We start from the raw sequence: 23224 nt of genomic DNA, 5'->3' as shown, positions 1-23224 counted from the left end.
CCCATTAGAACCAAAATGTGGTACTTCAAGACCAATTAGTTCTTCATCATTTACTCAAACTCTAAAATGACATTTGTTTACATCGGTGATCTTACAAAACGTAATTGATTTTATCTTTCATATAGAATCATTTTAGAACCTTCTGTATATAAACTTCATGATTCACAAAATATTCTTCAAATACTTATTTTGTAAGAAATGACAATATCTCAAGCTCTTCAGGAGTGTCTTGATCATATTTTTATCATCGACATAAATCTTAAATATATCAAATTCATTGCCAAATATTTTCTTAAAATGAACAAATTGTCATTTTCATATTTCTCACTTGGAAATATTCAACAAGAATATTATACAACATGCATATAGATGTTGCTCGAGTATATAAGGAGACTTATTCATGTTTATTAAGTCACCTCTCCAATATATGTGTCTTACGAAAATTAAATCCTTCTGGGATTTTCATATAATCATCATTATCCAGTGAGCCAGTCAAATACGTTAAAACACATATTTCACATAAATTGAGTATTTCATATGCTACTCAACTTAATTAATTACAAAGAAGTTTTGGAATTCACTTCAGGTGAATATGCTTATTGAAAATCAATGATAGACATTTATCAATATACTTGAATAACAATTCAAACTCTAAATATTTTATTTTCATTATTTTTCTCTTGAAAATTTATTCATATCGAATTATTTCCATCTGCAGATGGAATGGACTATTGGTCCAAAAACGTTCCGCTTTGCAAAGCTAGTTTAATTTTGTATCAATTACGTCTATCTATTTATTCAATCATTTCATTGTCTATAATCCTTAATAGACTTTGATTTATGATCCTCATTATTTCTTATCATATATAGCGCTATATTATATAAATAAACATCGTCAACGTTGATTTTCTTTCGGTTTCATCGTATTCCATTCATGACATAATTCGTCGAGATCTCTTTATTTTCATAAATTTCAGGTACCTTATAAGTTCTTATGGAACTAGAAAATTAATTATGTCAAATAATCTTTTCATATCCTCACTTGAGTCATCTTTCTTTTTAGCTCCTTTTCTTATTTGAGGATTTTTATCTTTGGAACCGACTGACCTACCACGCTACAGGGTGGTTAAAATTCATTTGCAATATAAGATTGTCCAACAGGGACATCCATTTTGATTGGAGTATTAGCAGCTGATAGTTTGGTTTCAAAAACTTTGCAAATGATATATCTTTTGAACATCTGGTTCAATCTATTTTATATGCGGATCAAGATGAGATAATAATAACTATTTATTTCAAGTGATTCATTTGAACTTCAGGTTCATATTTTTCAGCTGCTTATTCCCTCCCCATAATATTGGGAAAACTAATTCATCATCACTTGAAAATTATCCTTCTGGGCTATAAACAAGTCCCTATTGGCTCAATATAATTTATAAGGGATGAAGAGTTGTATCAAATATATTTTCCCAATATTCTTTAATAATTCATCGTACTGCATTATATTGGAACAATTAGAATATACCAACACATCCAAAAATGCTTATATGAAAAATATTAGAGTATAAAACTAAACTTAATTGCAAGTTAAGGGGAAGACTTTCGTATAATAACTTATTGGCTTGAGCGAATCAATATCTCAACATATATATTTAAATGTTCCCAAAATATAAAATAGAACTTAGAAATATTGATCTCATAAGTATCGATCATGTAATTAACTTTAGACGTCTAAAAAATGGATCTTCAAGTCCATTATTATTTTTGTTTGTATGAACATATTCTACAAGATGTTCGGTATAAATTTCAATTAACATATGATACTTATCAAATACTTTCTAGAATAATATATATATATATATATATAATGAGCTCTTAAAAATAATCTCACAAACTTTTGGTTGTGAGTTGATAACTAACATACATGTGACCATTTAGTTTATGCATCAATTAAAATTATAGAAATTTAATTGGTCCACATGATCGGTGTATTGATTTATAAATATCACCTTATATATAAAATAAGAGACGCTCGTTTACTAAATTTATCAATTTTCTTCGGGAACTAGTAATACACAAAAAGTGTTAGATTGAATGAACTTCTGGCCATTCAATACATATCCATAGAAATTTTTTCGCATCATAATAGACCAGAAATGACCCAACTGATCTTGCCAATGACAAAAATAATATGATTTATTTGTAAACTTCTGGTTTACTTGAACATGTGCTTAAGTTGCACTAATATCATAAGTACACCACAAACTAGAGACAAAAGTTGATAATATGTCTCGTAATATAGAGATAAAATATCTCCGTCGTTTCTTGTTTCAATATGATATTCATTTATGTGAATATCCTTCGGTAACAAATTTCTTTAAGACTTAAAATATAAAATACATTAGCAAAGTGCAACTTCGTTTCTCGATATAACAATGCATTGATTCTTCTGGAGCCTTCAATAATTTTCGTACTACCAAATATAAAATTTAATTTTTCATGAATAGTAGAATCAATGAATATTTTCAAGCTAAACAAATATGTTTCTACAAAAAAATCTTTTCGGTGGAACACAATAAAAAAAAATAGTAATAATTTATTTGTATGAGAATTAAAAGAGTAAAAATAAAGTATAACAAAATAATGCTTATGTGGATTTCAGTAGAATTAGAAATTAAAATATAGTAACAATTAAAAGATTTTAAAATTCAAATCAATCAATTGATTTAAATATGTAACCGAATAATTAAAGTCAGTTTATGTTTGCAAAGAATAATTTGTTTTTTTTTTTTTAAGAGCAAAGAATAATCATTATTATGAGAGGAAAAAAAAACGTATGAACCATGCATTCAATCATGAGTTTAATATATCAATAATATCCATCCAATGTATGTACAACAATGGATATACAAAATATTTTTGAACTTTTTTTTTTCTTTTCAAAGTTGCTACTTCAAGAGCATATTCAAGAGACATAAATAATTTTTCTATTGATTTCCTTTAATTTTGGTCTATCTTATACCAAGTTCAAATATATCATATAGATTGTAATCATGTTGTAAAATTTTATAAGTTCTTCAGGAACTTAACAATATATCTCTATCAACAATGGCTATGGAAAATTACAATTTTCCAATCCTTCTAGAATACTTGATATTAAATTTTTACTTATTCAAGAACTATATCTTTAGGGATATTATATTAAAATATTAGTTCTTCAAGAATTATACCACCAATATTCATAAACATTGATTATGAAAAATTGTTCTTGAGCAATACTACAAGAAATGCTTTAATATTGAATTTTAAGTTCTTCAAGAACTATACAAATAATTTTTCATTAACAATGGTTCGGGAAATCCATATTTTTTGAGTAATCCATCGGAGATCATTATTATTAAAACATTAATTCTTCAAGAACTATATCACAAGTGATCTTCATAATGATTATGAATAATTTATTCCTTGTGCATTCAATTGGATTTTCCCTTTTTCTTCCTTAGTTCTTCGGAAACTAATTTGCCCACTTTAATTTTAAAATTAACACGGTCATGACTATTACCATGACCACAATTTTTTTTTCATGGTAATCTTGTGTTACTACATTCACTTCTGGGAATGGAGTAACATCAGTGGATCGGATTTCATTCACTTCTGGGAATAATTTTTCATTCATTTATCATTGATATATACCATCATCAAATAATAAAATTAAGCAAATAATTAGATAAACATAGTAAACACAGTCAAATAAAAAATTCCAATTATCTTTATTAATATTAATATAATGTAACATAAAAGTTTATAATGCAAATTAAATAGTAACATAATGAAATTAATAATAATTATAATGTAACCTATAATAATAATTATAATGTAACATATATTAATTAGTAAGTTATTGAAAAAAAATTGGCATATGCATAGAATAGGTAACGTAAATTAGCATATGATTGTACTTTTTTTTTTCTTTTTTTTTTTTTAACTAAAAATTCCAACATGATATGTATAGATTATGAGCAACATACATGAAGTATTCTAAAAAAAATGGCGCATGATATATGTATCTTTAGTTTGTTTTTATTATTATTACAGTAAATAAATAAATCCAATGAAAATTATAAATTGATAAAGCCATCCTTCAGGGATGCATGTATAGGAAGTTCTTCAAGAACTATATAATATAATGTAAGAATAATCTTTCTTTTTTTGTGTACAATCCTTTAGGATGCATATATATTGAATCATTCATAAGTTCTTCAAAACCTCTATAATAGATCTTATCAATTATTTTGTACATCCTTCAGGGATGTGTCACAATTGAATTCATCAAGATTTCATGGAGGACAAAATTTGAATTTTTAAGTTCTTTGAGAACTATATAATAGATCTAATTGTACGATCCTTCATAGATGTATCCGTAATGAATTCTTCAAGAATTATGGAGAATAAAAATTGGTTCTTAAATTGTTCAAGAATTGTATAACAAATCAAATCAATTATTTATCCAATCCTTCAGGGATTGATGTTTTTGAATTCTTCTAAAAGATTAACAAGATATTGATTTTACTTATATCTATGAATCTTCGGGATTCATATTTTAAAATTTCATCATATTATATCTATGAATCTTCGGGATTCATATTTTAAAAGATATTTTACGTTACTTTTATAAGCGTATGCTTATGAATCTTCAGGATTATACTTTAAAATTTCATCATACTATGAATCTTCAGGATTCATATTTTAAAATTTCATCACACTATGAATCTTCAGGATTCATATCACCACGATACTTCTGGATCGTAGGTTTGTTAAAAAAAAACGAGAAGAACAAAATGATCTGAAAAAATAGAATAAAAAAAATTCATACATAAAATAAAATTGTCAATTCCCATTGTTGTTATACCTTTTTTGAAAGAGGAGAGACTATGGTGCTGATAACGTGTTATGAACTATTTCTAAAGAATAGCAAGAATATAGAAGGAGAAGAGAAAGAGAGAAGAGAAAGGAATAGAACATTGTTATTATTCTATTCACAACTGTGTATCACATTGTATCATATGCTCTATTTATAGGACAATATATGGGCCAATGAATATGGGCCAAGACTAATGGACATCTACTAATAGGAAATTTTTTTTTACCCCTACATTTATCCCTTTACCCCTACAAACTATTCAATATTCCTATTTTATCCCTTGTATCATTTAACTTTACCCTACAAAACTATTCCGGTACATAAAAAAATTATCCAATGTTCCGGTATGTGTAACTTTGGTTTGTTCCGGTATGTACCAAAACAATTCGAGTTCAAGATCCAAGTCTCCTCGGTTAAATCCAAGTCTCCATCTTCAACCAAGTCTCCAAAATAAATATTAATGGCCCTTCTCAGATTAAATCCAAGTCTCCATCTTCAACCACAAAATATTTTTCCAATTCTTCGGCTCTGTAAAAAGTAAACCATTCTTTTCATATAATCTTGTAAATACAAATCAATCCATTCATCTTCTCCAATATGATTAAAAACATAATCCAAGTAAAGTCCAAATCAATCCATTCCTCTTCTCTGGTAAAGGATCGAGATAGATAAACGACGTCGTCGAGGGAGTAGGTTTGGTAGAAATCGATTGGCTTATTTGGCGGAGAAGAGATGTTAGAAGATGTTTTTGCGGCGAGCTTCGTCATCAATGCTTTTGTTATGACTGTGCTTGAAGGGTGGTGGTGGAGTGGTGGGAGAAGGTTGTTGTTGTTTTGAGTGAAGGGTTGAGGCAGATGAGATTGAGGAGGAGAGAATAAGTTGTGAGGTGAAACAAAGCTATTGTTGAAGAAACAACAAACCGGGACTAAATTTTTAAGTTGTCCGGTAAAGTTGCACATATGATTTCTGTATACCGGAAAACTTCAGAAATTTTTATGAACAAACTAAAGTTACCGGAACATTGAATAATTATGTACCGGAATACTTTTGTAAGGTAAAGTTAAATGATACAAGGGATAAAATAGGAATATTGAATAGTTTGTAGGGGTAGAGGGATAAATGTAGGAGAAAAACAAATTTTCCTACTAATATATTCATAACAAAAAGGAAGATATGTACACAACCCAACCCATAAATTCTCTAACCTCACTTTGCCGCCTCCGACCGTCGATCCCTTACCGACCCCGGCCTTCGTTGCAACGCTTCTGCCGCCGTTAAAATGTCATTTTCAGTGCTAACTCACGGTTTCGGTGCTATCTCTCTTTCCATTCCCAACAATTTCAATCATCCTCGCCGGTTTTACTCTCACAACGCTCATTCCCAACCATTACATCACAATCTTATTGTTGATGTTGATGATGCAGTTTCTTCATTCAATCAAATGCTATATATCAAACCTACACCATCCATTATCAAATTTGGTAAGATTTTAGGTTCTCTTGTTAAAATCAATCATTTTCATACTGTTATTTCTCTCTCTCATCAAATGGAACTCAAACAAATTCAACCTAATATTGTTACTTTAAACATCTTAATCAATTGTTTTTGCCAACTTCATCAACTCAATTTTGCATTTTCTGTATTGGGAAAAATTATCAAATTAGGTTATCAACCTGATACAGTAACAATGACTACACTTATCAATGGCATGTGTCTTAGTGGTCAGGTTAATAAAGCATTGCATTTTCATGACGATGTTATATCAAAGGGATTTCACCTTGATCGAGTTAGTTATAACATCTTGATTAACGCGTTATGTAAAACCGGAGAAACAAAAGCTGCCCTAGAGATTCTTAGAAAGATTGAAGAGTTAATGGTTAAACCAAACGTGGTAATGTACAACACGGTCATTAATAGTCTGTGCAAGGATAAACTTGTGAGTGATGCCTTTCATTTATATTCTGAAATGATTGTCAAGAAAATTGCTCCGGATGTTGTTACGTACACTACTTTAATATATGGTCTTTGCAGTGTGGGTCAATTGAACGAAGCGGTTGGTTTGTTAAATGAAATGTTGTTGAAAAATATTAGCCCGAATGTTCATACTTTTACTGAGTTGGTTGATGGTTTATGTAAGGAAGGAGAGATTGAAATAGCTAGAAATGTCTTAGCTGTTATGATAAAACAAGGTTTTAAACCAGATGTTGCTACGTATACTTCTTTAATATATGGGTATTTCTTGGTTAAAGAAGTGAACAAGGCTACATATGTATTCAACACTATTGCTCGAAGGGAAGTGAAACCTAATGTTCATAGCTACAATGTCATGATTAATGGATTATGCAAAAATAAAATGGTGGATGAAGCCGTGAGTCTCTTCAAAGAAATGCATTTGAAAAACATGGCTCCTAATACTGTAACATACAATTCACTTATTGATGGACTTTGCAAATCAGGGAGAATATCTGATGTTTGGGATCTTCTTGATGAGATGCATGATAGAGGCAAACCTGCTAATGTGATCACTTATAGTTCTTTATTGGATGCTTTGTGCAAAAATCATCAGGTTGACAATGCGATTGAATTATTGAGGAAGATCAAAGACCAAGGAATTCAGCTAGATATGTATACATACACAATACTTATTGATGGGCTATGCAAAAATGGAAGACTTAAGGATGCACAAGAGATTTATCAGGATCTTTTGATTAAAGGCTATAATTTTGATGTGAAGATGTATACTGTTATGATTAATGGGCTTTGTAAGGAGGGCTTGTTTGATGAAGCATTGTCCTTGGTGTCAAAAATGGAAGAAAACGGTTGCACCCCTGATGCTGTTACTTACGAAACTCTTATTCGTGCTTTGTCCGAAGACGACAAGAATGATAAGGCGGAGAAACTTCTTCATGAAATGATTTCTAGAGGTCTTTTATAATAGTAAAACTAGGTGAGATGCTTTCAAGTCACGATTTGTTATTTTGAATTTCAAATCGACCATCTACTCTTTATTTCTTTACATAGTCATAAAAGATGGTTAATGCATTTGGCTCACGATTACATTTTTTTTAATTTTATTTAAAAATTATACTTTGGTATTTTCATTATGATAGTCGTAATAACAATTGTGGTTGACTTTTTTTATTCCTTAATAATAACTATCCTTTTCTTCCCAATTTTCTGTGAATCTACATCATATTTTTCAAGGATTTTTTTCAATCACTGTAATTGTTGGAGTTCAATTTATATTTAATAGAATCGATGAAATGAAAGATGTTGTTACACTGTTATATTGCAGAATATGGAAGGGTAATTACAATGCAAACAGAAAGGAAAAGAAAATCTGATAGGATCACTACCAGCCTAGCCAAATGGTTCCCTCAGTCGAGAACATTCTCTTTGATCAATCTCACTATAACCGAATTCTATTATGATTTTTCTCTCTGATCAATCTCACTATAACCGAATTCTATTATGATTTGTAGATAAAGAAGGCCCTCTACTGTTCAATCATCTGCTGTTGAACAGGTATGGTAGAGCTGTTGGATCTAGGTGCAAGGAAGTGCAGTTGGATCTACAACATCTCTGCAAATGCTGCAGAGGATCAGGTCCAAATATTTTACCCTATAAACAATGGTTTGTGTCTAGCAGGCTGCACCTTTAGCTAGTTGCGAGGTACTTGGTTCATTTTTGGTCTTTTGCAACTTTATGATTAGATTCCGGAGCAAGCTTGCATATACTAGTTTTTCATTTTCCCGGTTGAAACGGGTAGCAGGACATAAATCAAGTTATTGATAATAAGCTTCTGTTTTTCCTGTTTCAAAGGTCTTAATGTCTCGTGTCTTTTAGATCTACATGATGATTTGTTGTAATAAATGCCTATAATGCTTGTTTCACTTCCTCTTCTTTGTCCTTCTGAATATAATAATTATCTTACGTTTATACATTGAAAATGAAAGAGATAGAACTTACGTTGGTAGCATGTGTAAAATTAAACCAGTTCCGTGCTCTTCATATGCTGGAACAATTACATGCATACAACTGAAGAGTTTGATCTTCACTTACCTAGATAGTTCATCACGAGGAAACTTTGTTGAAAGCACCAAATGAAACATCGGAAAGATAACTAAGTTCACTAGGTTCTGTATGTCTTTGTTATGCTTGTGATTTCCGACAATAATGGAACCTTACTTTCATGGTTTGTCAAATGTATACTGTGAAAACCATACACTCCCCCATTTCAAAACTTGAGTTTGTAATTGAGATGAAAATTGACCAAAGATGATGCTAGAAAGCTGGTTTATTAAGATGTATGACCATACATTTCAAAGAATTGTTGCAATTCATTATCTTCTCCTTTGTGCATTGCTAATAATTTGTTATACGTTTGTGCTTAGTAGATTTTAGAGTATCCTAATAGTAGAGATCAAACAAGCTTCATGTGTTTGAGGTAGCGATGTAATACTGAGAATTCCAATCTATCCATTTCTCAAACTAAATGATTTTTAACATATCTTGTAATGCTATTCTACAATCGTTTTTAAATACTTTATTTCCTGAGCTAAATACTTGGTAAATTCTATTATTTCTAGTTTGATATTTTTTAATAATTAATAGTGTGCTCAAACTTCTTCTCCTAGAATTGTTGTGAGCTTTGATATATACAATTATCGTTTCTGTCGTTGTAGTATTTGATTTAACATATGAATTTAAGGATTTTTTTATTCTTCTCTTGATCTTAGTGCATCTCTTGGCAGTACTTTTTATCTAATAATTGACTATTATGTTATCATGATCTAGAAAACGTCATACTGACATGTGGCCACTCTGTAGTTAACAGAGGCAACTATAGTGGCGATGCGTAGAGGCCCCTAGACGCTGTGTGAAACCTCGTTATGTTGTGTTTGAGTAGCGGATGCGGCAGATGATACAGTGAAGGAAACACTTCTTTGTTGATACATGTCTCCTAACCTAGTAAGTTTTGATTCAAACACAGTGAACACCTGTATACTAGATTTGTAGACTTGCACAATGAACAAAGGTTTCTTTATCTTGTTCTTTAAGAAGTTTATTTTATATGTTTTATTACCATAGTGTCATACCCTAAATTTTGCCCGTCTTTCACTATCATATGGATTTTTGTCGCATTTATTTTCGAATATGTGAATTAGCCAATTTGGTAGGGAGGAGAGTGTTTGAGGAGTTACAAGTGCATGGTCATGGGTTCGAATCTCACTAGTGTGTTTTTTTTATTTTATTTTATTTCATTTTTTTATTATTAATATCATCATTATTAAAAACAAATAAAAATAGATAAGGCGCGTATATCAGTCCTGAAGAAGAAATTTTGAATCTTGTTCATTTAAGTAGATTAAACACAGCAACAAATCAAAATAAAAAAGGAAACTCATAATTTCATCATCAAGAACATTGAAGCAGTTTAAGTGTGGATTATTACAGATCAAGACAGGATTGGAATTTGTGATTTCAATCATAAAACAGAATTAATCTGTTTAATTGTTTTCCAAAAATATGAACTCAACTCCTCTACTATAAATAGAGGTAGTCACACAAAGAGAAGGGTAAATATCAGACACCAAAAAAGAAAAATCCAAAGCCACAGAAATTACTACGTGTTTGAACATAACACTGAAAATAAAATTATAATAAGAAATTACTGCGTGTTTGAACATAACACTGAAAATAAATATTCAAGTAACAAAAAAACCTTATTTGTGAAAAAAGAACCTGGTGTGCCGTGAATTCCAACAGAGTAAGATTCCTCTCAATTCCTTCTTTTTATTATTTTCCTCCCGTTCTCCTGCTCTCTGCTTCCTTCTTTTGGACTTTATGCAAGGTTATTGCTCTGGATTTGGAGGCTAGGATTTGGATTGGAATTTTTATGGTTTTATGTTTCTCTGTTCTGTGTGTTTTTCTGCGTCAGATCTTTTATGTGTAATTTCTGTGGCTGCTGATTTTTCTTTTTTGGTGTCTGATTTCTCCCCCTTCTCTTTGTGTGACTACCTCTATTTATAGTAGAGGAGTTTAGTTCATATTTTTGGAAGACAATTAAACAGATTAATTCTGTTTTATGATTGAAATCACAAATTTCAATCCTGTCTTGATCTGTCTGTAATAATCCTCACTTAAACTGCTTCAATGTTTTTGATGATGGAATTATGAGTTTCCTTTTTGATTTTGATCTGCTCCTCCGTGTTTAATCTACTTCAATGAACAAGATTGAACATTTCTTCTTCAGGACTGATTCACGCGCAAGTTGTGACCCTTATCTCTTTTTGATTTTTTTGTTTTTAATAATGATGATATTAATAATAAAAAAATGAAAAAAACACACAAGTGAGATTCGAACCCGTGACCATACCCATGACCATGCACTTGTAACTCCTCAAACACTCTCCTCCCTACCAAATTGGCTAATTCACATATTCGAAAAATAAATGCGACAAAAATCCATATGATAGTGAAAGAGGGGCAAAATTTAGGGTATGACACATAGTGCATTTTAAATTTTAGCAAAGATTATTATTTCCTCTCCAACCCTACTTTGTGATGTCTGTCCCCTTCCTTCAGCCTTCTTTTCCTTGCCGATTTTTCCTTCATTTCACATAGGAAGCCAAATGTAGAACTCATGCATGTAGAATGTGTATATACTATAATGTAAAGCATTATGCATATATGCTATAATTGAGTAAACAATAATTTTGATCCTTCACAATAAAAAAAATAATAATTTTGATCCTTAAATGTGTAAAGGTGCTGTCAAATATATCAAATTACATAAACATACCTAAGTGTGTCTTTTGTTAGTAATTTTATGGACCAAATTGACAACAGAAGATACTTTCAAGGATAAAACTAATGGAAGACACATTGTAGGACCAAGTTGATTGGCGAAAAACACATTTTTGCATTTTTATGTATTTTTGATACATTTACGGACTATTGTGACGTCTCACACATTTAAGGGCTTAAATAATTGCTTATTCACTATAATGCTGTTTGGGATCTTTTGGCTGAGATGCACGATTGTGGTCAATCAGCTAACGTGATCACCTACACTTCCGTAATACAGTTTGTGCACAAACTATCATCTTGACAAGGCAATTGCACTGTTTACGAAAATGAAGGGTCAGAGTATTCAAGCAGACACAGTAGTGATTGACGGGATGTACAAAGATGGAAGACTTAAGAATGCACTCAAGGTTTTCAAGAGACTTTTAATTAATGGTTATCATCTAGATGTCTTCTTGACGTATAATGCTATGATCAATGGCCTTTGTAAAGAGGGCTTGTTTGATGAAGTATATTTTCCAAGCTCTATTTGGAAAAGGGAAGATAGATATTCTTCTTTGTGAAACGATTGCTAGAGGTCTATTATAAGAGTACAACAAGGTGAGATGCTTTCTATTTACAAACTAAGTTATTTCAATTTTCATGACTACCGCCCTATGTTTATTTCCTTTTAATGTCACACATGGACTTCACTTGCAATTTTGTTTTTATTGAAGTTACATGTTTTTCGGTTCATATTGATATTGAAAGAATAGTGGTGGTTAATCTGTTTTCTATTTTTTTCTAGTCTCGACATATTGCAGCTACAGTCTGTTAATATCAGCCCTGTTATCATTTTATTAGTCTGATAATATTCAGTTAGTTAGACTGTTACTGTTATATCCAGCTATAAATAATAGAACCTGTTATAGCCAGCTATAAATAAGAGATATATTTAGAAAAAAGTAAGAAATGCATCTAGAATTTGTACAAGGTCTTATATTTAGGAACAAACAAATGTTATAGATGAACCTTATAATTAGGGATAGAGGGAGTAAAAGATTTTTTTTGAAATGTTTTTATTGAAATTGTTTTACAAAACATGACTTGTGAGACATGAATTTTTTGTTTGTTTATGTTCTGTTCCATTTAGGATATGGTTTTGAATTTAATCTAGTCTAGACATGTGTTTTAGGCTGCAATTTACAATGCATTGTAAATGGTTGAAAGTGTGAGTGGTTTTACACTTGTCACAGACTAGCATTTTATTTGAGTCAACAGAGCTAAAATTGTGTCTGGTATATTTGTTTTTACTTATATTAAAAATAGTTCCACTTGATTGTTTTATCATATTGTATTAATGCATTCAAAAGAAAATATCATTACTGGCATGATATGTCACATTTAGATGAGTCTTTTGGGTTGTTCATACAACTGAGATACAAGTCCAGGTGATATTTTTAATAAATGCATATGCAGAATGAAAAGAATGGTTAGAAAGTGCAGTTTCTTCAAACTAGGTAATTCATAAGGTACATTTATGCATATTATTTTCGACTGAGTCTTGATGAAATGTGTTTGTTTGATTTGTTCACTTTGTCGTCGTCATTATTTTACTGTAACCATTGTGGTAAAAGATCAGTTATTTGCCTCTTTCTACGTTAACCATTTCTTATAAAAAAAAAGGATGTACCAGATTTTTTTTTGCTGTGATAGATTGTAGGAGCTAAATACAAAAAGAACCGTCTTATTAAAAATCTTACCTATAAAACTCGAGGAAAAAACCAGGTGAATAAAAAAGAGTAGTGCTTCAATCCAAATATTAACAAAATCTATACTAAAGAAAACCAAATCTATTGCTAGTGAATTCATTACAAATACTAGGAGAAATAATAATATCCCACCAATGAGAATCAAACAATAGCATAATTCTTGAAAACTAATTTCACAAGGAGTTATAGCTTCAATGCGGGAAAAAAAAAGAAAGACAACTTCTCTTGAATGCAATCTCAATGGCCATCACAACACAAATAAGCTCAGCATGAAGGGTATGAGATATACAAATATTGGAGGCAAAATAACTTATGGTAGCAACTGAACAAACCCTCAAGGTACATACACCACAACCTTCTCAATTCCTCTACTCTTCAAGAGTACCAAACAAGGCTTCAATAAGATCCATATCAAACTCCTGCATTAATTAATTTTAGGTAAAATAGCCTTATATTAGAAATATTCCCAAAGTATATTTCAATAAACAAACATATATTTTAACAAGCTGACTTACCGGGTGAGTAGTTGAGGTATTTTCTGTAGACAATTTTTCTCCCATGAATTTATCATATGGTTCCCCATTTGAAAATCCTTCGGTTCCTTGTAACTAAAAATCACATAATAAAAACTAAAACTTTAGAAACATTCTGTGTTCTGCAAGAGTTAACACACCTATAGAAGTTCTTCAATTATAAATCATAAAAGACAATGTATTAGAAAATATATTTTAAACGGAGAGTGTGATGACCAAGCAGACTTACCTGATTAAAGTTTTTGTTTGAACTTTCTAGTGACTCATTCAACACACATTGTGTGATTCCAGTTAGAGGATAGATACCATCAGCACCTTTATATAACTGGTGAAATGAGGTATTTTGAATCAAATACTTGTTATTAAAGATGTAGATATAAACATAACTATTCACCACACACACAAAAAAGAAGATATAAACATAACTTAAAATCTTGTGTTCTATGGAAAATTGTATGTAAAAGCAATTTTAGGAAATTCCATTTAGGAAATTCCATTAATTGTGATAAGGAAAGTATTTCAATCATAGAAAAATATTACTTTTGGGGTATGATACCCCTATGCCAATAGATCTCAATCATTGTATAAAGATTAAACATATTGTGTCTAACATCAATAAATTGGATTTAATATACAACATGAAATACAAGATGTTTTAAAATTCAGTTTATGGTGCAAAAACATTAGGCCTAAAATGACTTATATAACATTACCTTATCATGGGGTTGCACATCTTGAAAGGAATTGAAGAGGTTAGATTTGAAAAAATCACTTGCATCATGGTTCTCATTCATCTGATTCAAAACAAAAAATATGTCAGCAACATTGAAAAATTTGTATAGGTATATATCAAATCAAATATAATAAAACAACAAAACATAGGTGAATTAAGTAAATATGATTTCCTCAAATCCCTAATTTTCTTAAAGTTTGTTGCAACCACAAAAGTGTTTATTATTTTAAAAACCATCCGAAAAGTATCTAAGGAAATGCAAATAAGTATGTCTATAAAGAATTGTATATTTAGAATAAATAATTTTCTCTAAAGTTTTCCTACCTCATTAAGAAGATTCATGTCATCAGCCATCAAGTAATTAGAAATGTTGAATTCCATTTGATTACTCTCAATCTCATTCATGGAAGTAGCACCATTATCGAATTCCATATCATTTCCATCTAATTTATGCAGAGGAAAATCTCTGTTCTCAAAAACATTTCCTTCATTATTAACCAAACTTGTTTGAAACTTACTTCCACTCCCGCCTCTAACATCAGAACCAGAACCAAAACCAAAACCAAACTCTCCTCGAACCAAGCCAAAGTTTTCATTCACGAAAGGTCTAAAATTCATATTTGCATTTTGATCCCCAGCATTGAACCAAGAGTTATTGCTATTGACAATATCATCACTTATATCATCACTATTAAACCCTTCATTATTCATAGTTCCAATTCGAACTATTTCAGATTCGTTATTGATTTGAATTCCAAAAGGGTTGTTGTTTCTTGTATCACAAGAAACATTTTGAGGTAGAATACTAGAGCTACTCCAATTTTTCACACCATGATTGATGTGATTAAAAGGGTCATTTCCAATTGAGCCATAATTTTGGTAACTAGTTTCACCAAATTCAAAATCTCTTGTTAATAAACTTGAAGAAGAAAAAGAAGAGGCCATCAATCCTTGACCAACATCATATGACGAAAAACTAGTTGAAGCACCATTATTGTCCATAAAATCACTTGTTTCCAATCTTGATTTTCCAAGCCTAACTTGATCACAATCTTGAAAAGCCAACCCATTTTTCACATAAGGGAATTCTGTATTGTTTCTTTGAGATACTCCTTCAACAATTCTTTCCTCTGCAACATTACGCAGAAATATGCGATACTTCTGCCATTGTTATGTCACGTAAATCTTTAGAACTTGTAAAATATAGTAGAAACAGTTGAGATAACTAACCGAAACTTGAGACGTGAAAAATGAAATTAGTCACTAATTGAAATATATGATTTTTTTAAAAAAAAATTGTACATACATATAGAACATTGATTATTAATAAGATTTTGACATATTACAGAAATATTTAAAGTAAATTTAGAAGAAAAACCTGTAAGTGACTTGCTACATTTGCTCTGGTAAGGTTGGGTACATTCATGATTTCCAGAATTTTCTTTGGAACAGCCTCTGGATGAGAGAAAAAATAACAACAATAAACTCATAGTAATTAGCTATATATATAATGGAAGAGCCAGAAACTTAATGTCATAGGAACAAAAGTATAATACATATGAAAAGTGTGTATTATTAGCAATAAATAAATTGTGAATAATAATTAAATTTTTATCAATGGCATGAAATTTAACATATTAACTTAGCATACAAAAAGCACTGTAATAAAAAAAAAATCACATAATTCACATTCACTTTTTCTTATAATTAAAGATGGATGGAGTACGAATCATATGTGCAATGGAAAACATTGCAAACATATACAGATCAAAATACATCAATTATTTATATTTAAAATTAACTCTATTCTATTTCGTCAAAAAATAATAATAATAAATAACTCTATTCAAGAAAGAAAGAAAGAAAAAACTTACTATCCAATCCGATTTGTTTAATAGCAAGTAGAAAAAGATTATGAAGATAAGTTGTCCAAACAAACTTCGACTTCTTAGCAACTTCAAACTCTCCTTCTCCTTGATACTCTTTCTTCTTCTTCTTCTTCTTGGGGTGCTCAGTCTCTTGTAATTCTTCACTTCTTACCAATAAACTTTCAATTTTCTTTCTCTTTGCTTCAATAGCATACTTCCATATGTCTTTGAAGTCTTTGAAGTCTTCGGCACCAAAGGGTTTACTAATAAAATGTGTTGGTCCAATTTCTAAACTCTTGGAGATTAAACTTGGCCATTTATCTTCAAAAATTACTGTTCGATACAAGAGACAGAAGTCAAAACCCAAATCCTTAAATACATTGAGTGCATAATATAATTTAAAGAGAATATTTAAAACATAAAAAATCCTATACATTTCAAAAAAGAAACTAAGAAAAGTTTGCAAGGTAGATTTAATATCTAATTAGAATGTCACTTACTTATTATAGGTATCTGAAATTGATCTTGAATAAACTTTTGAAAATCAAAGCCAATCATTCCTAAGATGTATAAGTCTATGATAATGACATCAATTGTGCTTTGAGAGTCTCGAAGTATGACCAAAGCTTGATGAGCATCTTCGGCAGTTTGAACTGAAATTCAAAATCAAATAGAAGATATAAGCTCATTGAAAATTGTAAAATACAATTAAATGTTAGCACCATGAAATATACATTTTTCCTTGATGTCACGAAAAGGAACATTTTTTATGCATGTCTTGTATCAAAGAAGATACATTATTAAATTAGAATACTAACGTGAGTATGTCAAAATCACGGTGACTACTTGTAATATTACGGTAAGTAAGCCACACATTATTTACATGAATTTCTATCAAATATAAAAAATTCACTTTATATTAATCCAGTAAAACAAAACAACATAAATCTTGCTACATATGTTTTATTTTTATTTTTATTTTAAATTTTTTAGTTAGACGAAATGTCCGGTCATTGGAAATTAAAACATACAATGTGGAGGAACAGGAGTTCGAACTCCGATGATAGCTTCCGACCTAACAATTTCAATATTTTTATCGGTTAAAACTATGATTTTTTTGACGAAAGTTAAAACTAGGATTTAATTTGTATAAAGACTTGATGAACGCATATAAGGGGATCAAACACAAAAATCATGTTTTGTTAACACATAAAATCATGTCTTTGTTAACACATTAATCGAGTTTGAATAATTGCTAGAAGATCATTAGTCAAAAGTATTTTATTTATCTATTGGTCAAAATTCTGAATTATCATGGATTCATTCTCTTAAGAATTAGAGAGCTAGGATAAAAAAAAAATCAAGAGTTAGAGAGTTAAGATTAAAAAAAAAATAACACACACACACACCGTTGAAAAAAAAAAACTATTTGCATGACACACTCGTTAATATAACTAGATTTACTCCGCAATCATGCAAATTGAATAACTTTCGAGATTTTTCAACTCCTACAAAATGATCGATCAATAATTAAGAGTATACTCCTACGTTTTTTGAATTTTTTTTAATTTCTACCAAAAAAAAATTTATAAGAATTTCTACCAAATTTTATACATTTGTAAAAGATCAAAATCCATGAATTCTCAATAAAAATAAAATACTTCAATTATAAAATATATTTAAATAAACAAGAGAGACATACCTTTGTATTGCCATGCCATGAGTATATTAGCAAGAAGTGCCAAATACCACTTATCATGGTCCACAACCAAAACATTGATGTTAGATCTTTCACAATCCATTTTCTCTTGTGATATTTCTTTTATCACTCGAGAATACCACTCTAAGAAGTGAGTTGAAAGGATTTTTTTTAAAAGGAAGTGAGTGAGTTGAGAGTTTATATAAGCAATTATATATGTGGAAAGTTGTCATTAAGTATGGGATGGTTTATAGTGTGTTCCTTCTATAGAAGATTTCACTATATATATTTCATTTCTCTTTATTCTTTCACTTTTTACCAATTCTTTTAAAAAGAGCGAAAAATAAAATATTAATTAGAACATTCGAGATGACTTATTTATGGTTATATTTACTTTTACGTTTAAAGAAAAGTAAATTTAATAAATTGCCGTGATTGTTAGAGAGAGAAACTCTGACGAATACACATTTCCTTCGCCTAGAAGCAATCCTACCTACCACCATTGTTTCATCGTCTTGTCTAGTCAAACAATGGTTGAACCCATTGTTCCTTGGCCTTCTCTTGTAGCTAACGAACCAAAACAACAAAATTCACCCATGATTGTTAATCCGCCAACTCCGAAGCAACAAAAATCATCGATGATGTCATCAACTACATTTAAAATATACCTTTAAGTCAGCTTCCCAAACCCTATGTTAAAGGAGATAGGCTTGCTATTACTATCCATGAGGATGAATATCAACTTGGTGTGGAGGCATGCAAGAACAATTTGCATGGGAGAGTTATTTAGCCAAAAGGTTCTACACCGATAACTGTGGTTGCCTTGAAGAACAAGTTATCAGCACTTTGGAAGTCCGTAGGAAGACGGGGCATCACCTTTCTTGGTAAGGGTTACTCTGAATTTTCTTTCTCCACATTAGAAGATGTGAGAAGGGTTAGGTCGGTAAATTCGTGGAACCTTAACCCCATTTTTCTGAAATTATTCCCATGGACTATGGATTTTAACCCTATGATTGTCAAGCAAACCTCAGCTCATGTATGGATTAAGATTTATGGTTTGGCACAAGAGTATTAGAGACCTAAGATTATGTTTGTTATTGAAAGTAATATAGGTACTCCCCCTTTGAACTTATTCAGCTACAAATAAGATATGTTTTGATCTTCATTTTGGTCATTATGTGAGATTCCTTGTGGATATGGAAATTACAAGTGAATTGAGGTACAAGGTCTTAGTAGAAAGAAAAGGGTTTGCTTTCTTTGTTGAACTAGAATATGAGAATATGCCCGATTTTGCATCTTTTGCAATTGTATCGGACATTGTTGATATGCGCAAAAGAAAGGCACCAAGAGAATGCTCAAGGCAAGATATAAGACAAACAAAGTAAATATTTGCCTCAGTCACTCACAAGAACAAGAACTAAAGTAAGGAAGCTGAGATAGTGAACTTGGTAGATTACTAAGGAAGTAATCAACACGTACCAATGCAAAGAATGCTCATGATATTGAGAGGCAATAACTAGCTAATCTGCACTAGAATAATCCTAGAAGAGAGACTAGTGGAGCCAAAGTGGATGAATAAATTAACAAAGCTACTAATGAAGCTGACATTTCAAATGTTAATGCAAGTCAGCACACGAGAATTTCGGAATAGTTGATCATGAGAGGGAGGATAACTCGTCAATGGAATTAGAATTTGTTGATGCCACTCAATTAGTGGTTGTTGAAAGGTAAGAAACACCTATATCACCGTGTATCAAAAGTTGGTAACTTTTTCCTTATCAAGTGTTTGTTTTGGAATGTGAGAGGATTAGCCAACTCTTCTATAAAATTTGCTTTAAAAAGATTGATAATTCAGAATAAACTAAGCTTTATTGTTGTTACTGAACCTTGGGTGTCTTTCAACTCTTTTCCTCAAAGGTGGTTAGTTAGATTGAAAATGCATGCTAGAAATTTTAGATTGGTCATATTCTAGATAGTTGATACATCTTCAAACTTTTGGTGCTTACTATATATACATGGTCTAATGGTAGAAAAAGAGTTTGTCACACCGAGAAGAGGTTAGATAGAGTTATTTGCAATCAACAATTGATAGATCATTGCTTTTCGGTCTCTAGCTTGTTCTGCATTGGTAAAAAATATATCAGATCTTTTACTTTGTTCATAGAGTTTCAATTGCAATCTAGCTTAAAAGAGATAGTGCACATAGCTTTAGCAAATTTCAATCATAAGATAATCACTAAGATTCTGGTAGATAGGCTTACACAAATCCTTCCTCATAATCAAAGTTATGGTGGTAATGTGACAATGAAGGTTGATATATCCAAAACTTTTGGCACCCTTAATTGATCTTTCCTGCTTAAAGTTTTCAAAAAATTTGGTTTTGATGATAAGTTTTGTAAGTGGATAGAAGTTATTCTCCATTCAGCTTGTTCTTAGTTTCCATAAATGGTAAGCAAAGAGATTATTTCTCTTGTAAGAGAAGGGTAAGGCAAAGTGACTCACTTTCACCTCTTTTCTGTTGAAGATGTTTTAAGTAGATCCATACTCATTTAGTCAATGATAATAAAATAAAGCTTAACAAAGGTTCTAGGAATTTATCTTTTCATCATGAATTCTTTTTTTTTTTTAAACAAACAAAGAACCATTTATTAAAAATTAAAAACACTCTAAATTAGCACAAGATGTGCTTAATGTAGAGGCTAAACAAATGTCAAAATACAATGGAGTAACATAACACCCCAAAACAGAAACATAATTAAAAGTCTCGCGAACTAAAACAAAGTAAAGTGTTGTACAACCATAAATTAAAAGCACAATAGAAACCTTTAAACTTTACCTTGAACTACCCTCAAACATTAATTTTTATTAGAGAAACCACCGAATCCACATCAAAAGCTTTATTAAAAAAGAAATCACTGCAAGCCCTCCGATGCCAATCATATGACCTGGAAGCAATTTTATACTTCAAAAATGGACATGTAAGCCGTTGAATTATTGTGCATGAATAACTTGATTATTATGAAGAGAACTTTGCACCCCTAACCACGAAAGAACATCACAACACACCTTATGTGAGAGATTGCAAAAAAATAAAAGATGGGATAAAGATTCACTCAATCCACAACCAAGAACACATTGTTGAGCATCAAAATTCAAAATGCCCCTTCTAATTAAAAGATTCTCACGAGTAGGAATCCGATTTGCCAAGACATGCCATGCAAACATTGATACTTTTACCTGTGCCACTTTATTCCAAACCAGAGCATTACAATTCCACTCTAAACTCATTGCTTCCTCTCTTTGTTTTTAAAGATTGATAAGCACCCTTAACAATAAATACTTCAAAGACATGACCTCCAAAGCCACCTGTCAAGCATATTAGTCTTCAAAATAACATTATTTAAAAGACCACGACACCCTTCCATCAGTTCCTCTTCCTACACAAACAGAGGTCGCCTCCAGCTCCACCCCTTCACCTACACCCTAACCCCTCTGCTAAATCTCACCCATTGTCACACCCTGCTAGCCTAGGGAATTGATCCTGCATTGACACCCCTTATTCTAGCCAAGGATCATCCCAAAATAAAGAATTCCCAAAACACCTATCAATCCAATTAAAGTACACACCCTTTTGTGTACTAAGATGTTCTTCCACCACTTTGATCCCTTATGCCCACCCTCGCCAACTACACTTATTATGCTCACACCTTAATTATGCTCTAAGACCCGACGCCATAGTCCACCCTCCTCTGTCCTCAGTCTCCAGCACCATTTACCTAAAAAAGCTACATTAAACTCATTTATCCTCCTAACCCCAAGACCCCCTTGACCTCGCTCTAGGCACATCTTGTCTCATTGTATATATTTAATGGACCTTTCGGGATTCCTCATCCCCGACCCATAAAAAAGATTTAAAGAAAGATCTGATCATAGAAGTAATACATGTGGGAACCTTGATGAAAGAAAAAATAAACCGAAAGAGAAGACAAGACAACTTTGAGAAGAACCAAACGATCCTCATCAACAAATTATGATACTTGCTGACAATTCAGATTTCATTCTATCAATGACCAGTTTCCAAAAAGTAAGTAAAAAATCTTGCAAAAAAAAAATGAGTAAAAAAAATATACAAAATTATTCAAAAGGTTCATATCCCTTAACTCTTAAATTAATTCATTATTGGTCACAATATTTCTACTAAATTGTCGCATTTGTAGAATAGTAATTCTTGTGGTTTTTATATGTTAATACATCGTTAAATTTTTATTGTTTTTACCCCAAAAAAATTCTTTGGGGTAAGGCCTAGTCCCCCCTTGTAATTATTTATTTATTTTATTTAATAATATGAGATATAGATAGAGGATGGTGCGCCACCATAGTTGGTATATCTCTATCATGATATCTAGATGCTTTTAATTTATCAAAAAAAAATTGTTTTTTTAATAATATTATTAATTATTTATTGTAATTAGAAAAATAGATTGAATGTGATGATAAATAGCTAATGGAAAACAGTTTTATTGTAATTACAAAAGCACTGAAGTACCTCCTACTCAAATTGGAGTACCTCCTCCTATAATAAAGTTTTTTTTTAACAAAATAGAGTAGTATTTAATAATTTATTAAAATTAAATTTAAATTAATTTTATTAAACTAAATCTTCTTTTAAATTTTTTTAAATTATTTAAGCTAAAATAAATCAATTCAATTACTCAAAATAAATAAATAAATCAATTCAAATAATTTATTTATTTGAGTTATTTTAGCTAATTAAAATTGTATTAATTACATTAATTTTGATAATAAATTATATTAAAATAATATAAAATAGAATATAAGAACTTTTTGTATCCTTCTACAAATTTAAAACAATGTATCTTCAATTTTTCGATTTTTCCCTAATTTATTT

At 30.7% G+C, this 23224-nt stretch overlaps 1 protein-coding gene and 1 pseudogene across 12 annotated transcripts; one reads left to right on the top strand and one right to left on the bottom strand.

Moving 5' to 3' along the window:
- LOC123904781 overlaps positions 1 to 18418 on the bottom strand; it is a 47659-nt pseudogene extending 29241 nt beyond the window's left edge.
- Positions 5136 to 13057, top strand: LOC123908292 (pentatricopeptide repeat-containing protein At1g62930, chloroplastic-like). Of its 12 annotated transcripts, XM_045958893.1 has the most exons (6): positions 5136 to 6402; positions 6648 to 7868; positions 8217 to 8292; positions 8404 to 8593; positions 9719 to 9892; positions 12012 to 13057. In XM_045958893.1, exons 1-2 carry the CDS (start codon positions 6331 to 6333, stop codon positions 7854 to 7856), a joined length of 1281 nt encoding a protein of 426 aa, XP_045814849.1. In that variant the 5' UTR covers positions 5136 to 6330; the 3' UTR covers positions 7857 to 7868; positions 8217 to 8292; positions 8404 to 8593; positions 9719 to 9892; positions 12012 to 13057. The 12 variants fall into 12 exon arrangements, with proteins under 12 accessions (XP_045814849.1, XP_045814848.1, XP_045814847.1 ...); XM_045958892.1 differs by having other exon boundaries at positions 8217 to 8593; positions 9752 to 9892; positions 12067 to 13057; XM_045958891.1 differs by having other exon boundaries at positions 8217 to 8593; positions 9752 to 9892.
- Positions 18419 to 23224: the final 4806 nt, after the last annotated feature.

Source organism: Trifolium pratense, linkage group LG2 (genome assembly GCF_020283565.1).
Source record: "Trifolium pratense cultivar HEN17-A07 linkage group LG2, ARS_RC_1.1, whole genome shotgun sequence".
Classification (NCBI taxonomy): domain Eukaryota; kingdom Viridiplantae; phylum Streptophyta; class Magnoliopsida; order Fabales; family Fabaceae; genus Trifolium; species Trifolium pratense.
The sequence above is the reverse complement of the archived record's forward strand: the minus strand, read 5'-3'. Positions and strand labels throughout refer to the sequence as shown.

What these genes read in the sequence shown, in the direction of transcription:
- LOC123908292 (XM_045958888.1), top strand. Translation starts at nt 6,201, where the DNA reads ATGTCATTTTCAGTGCTAACTCACGGTTTCGGTGCTATCTCTCTTTCC.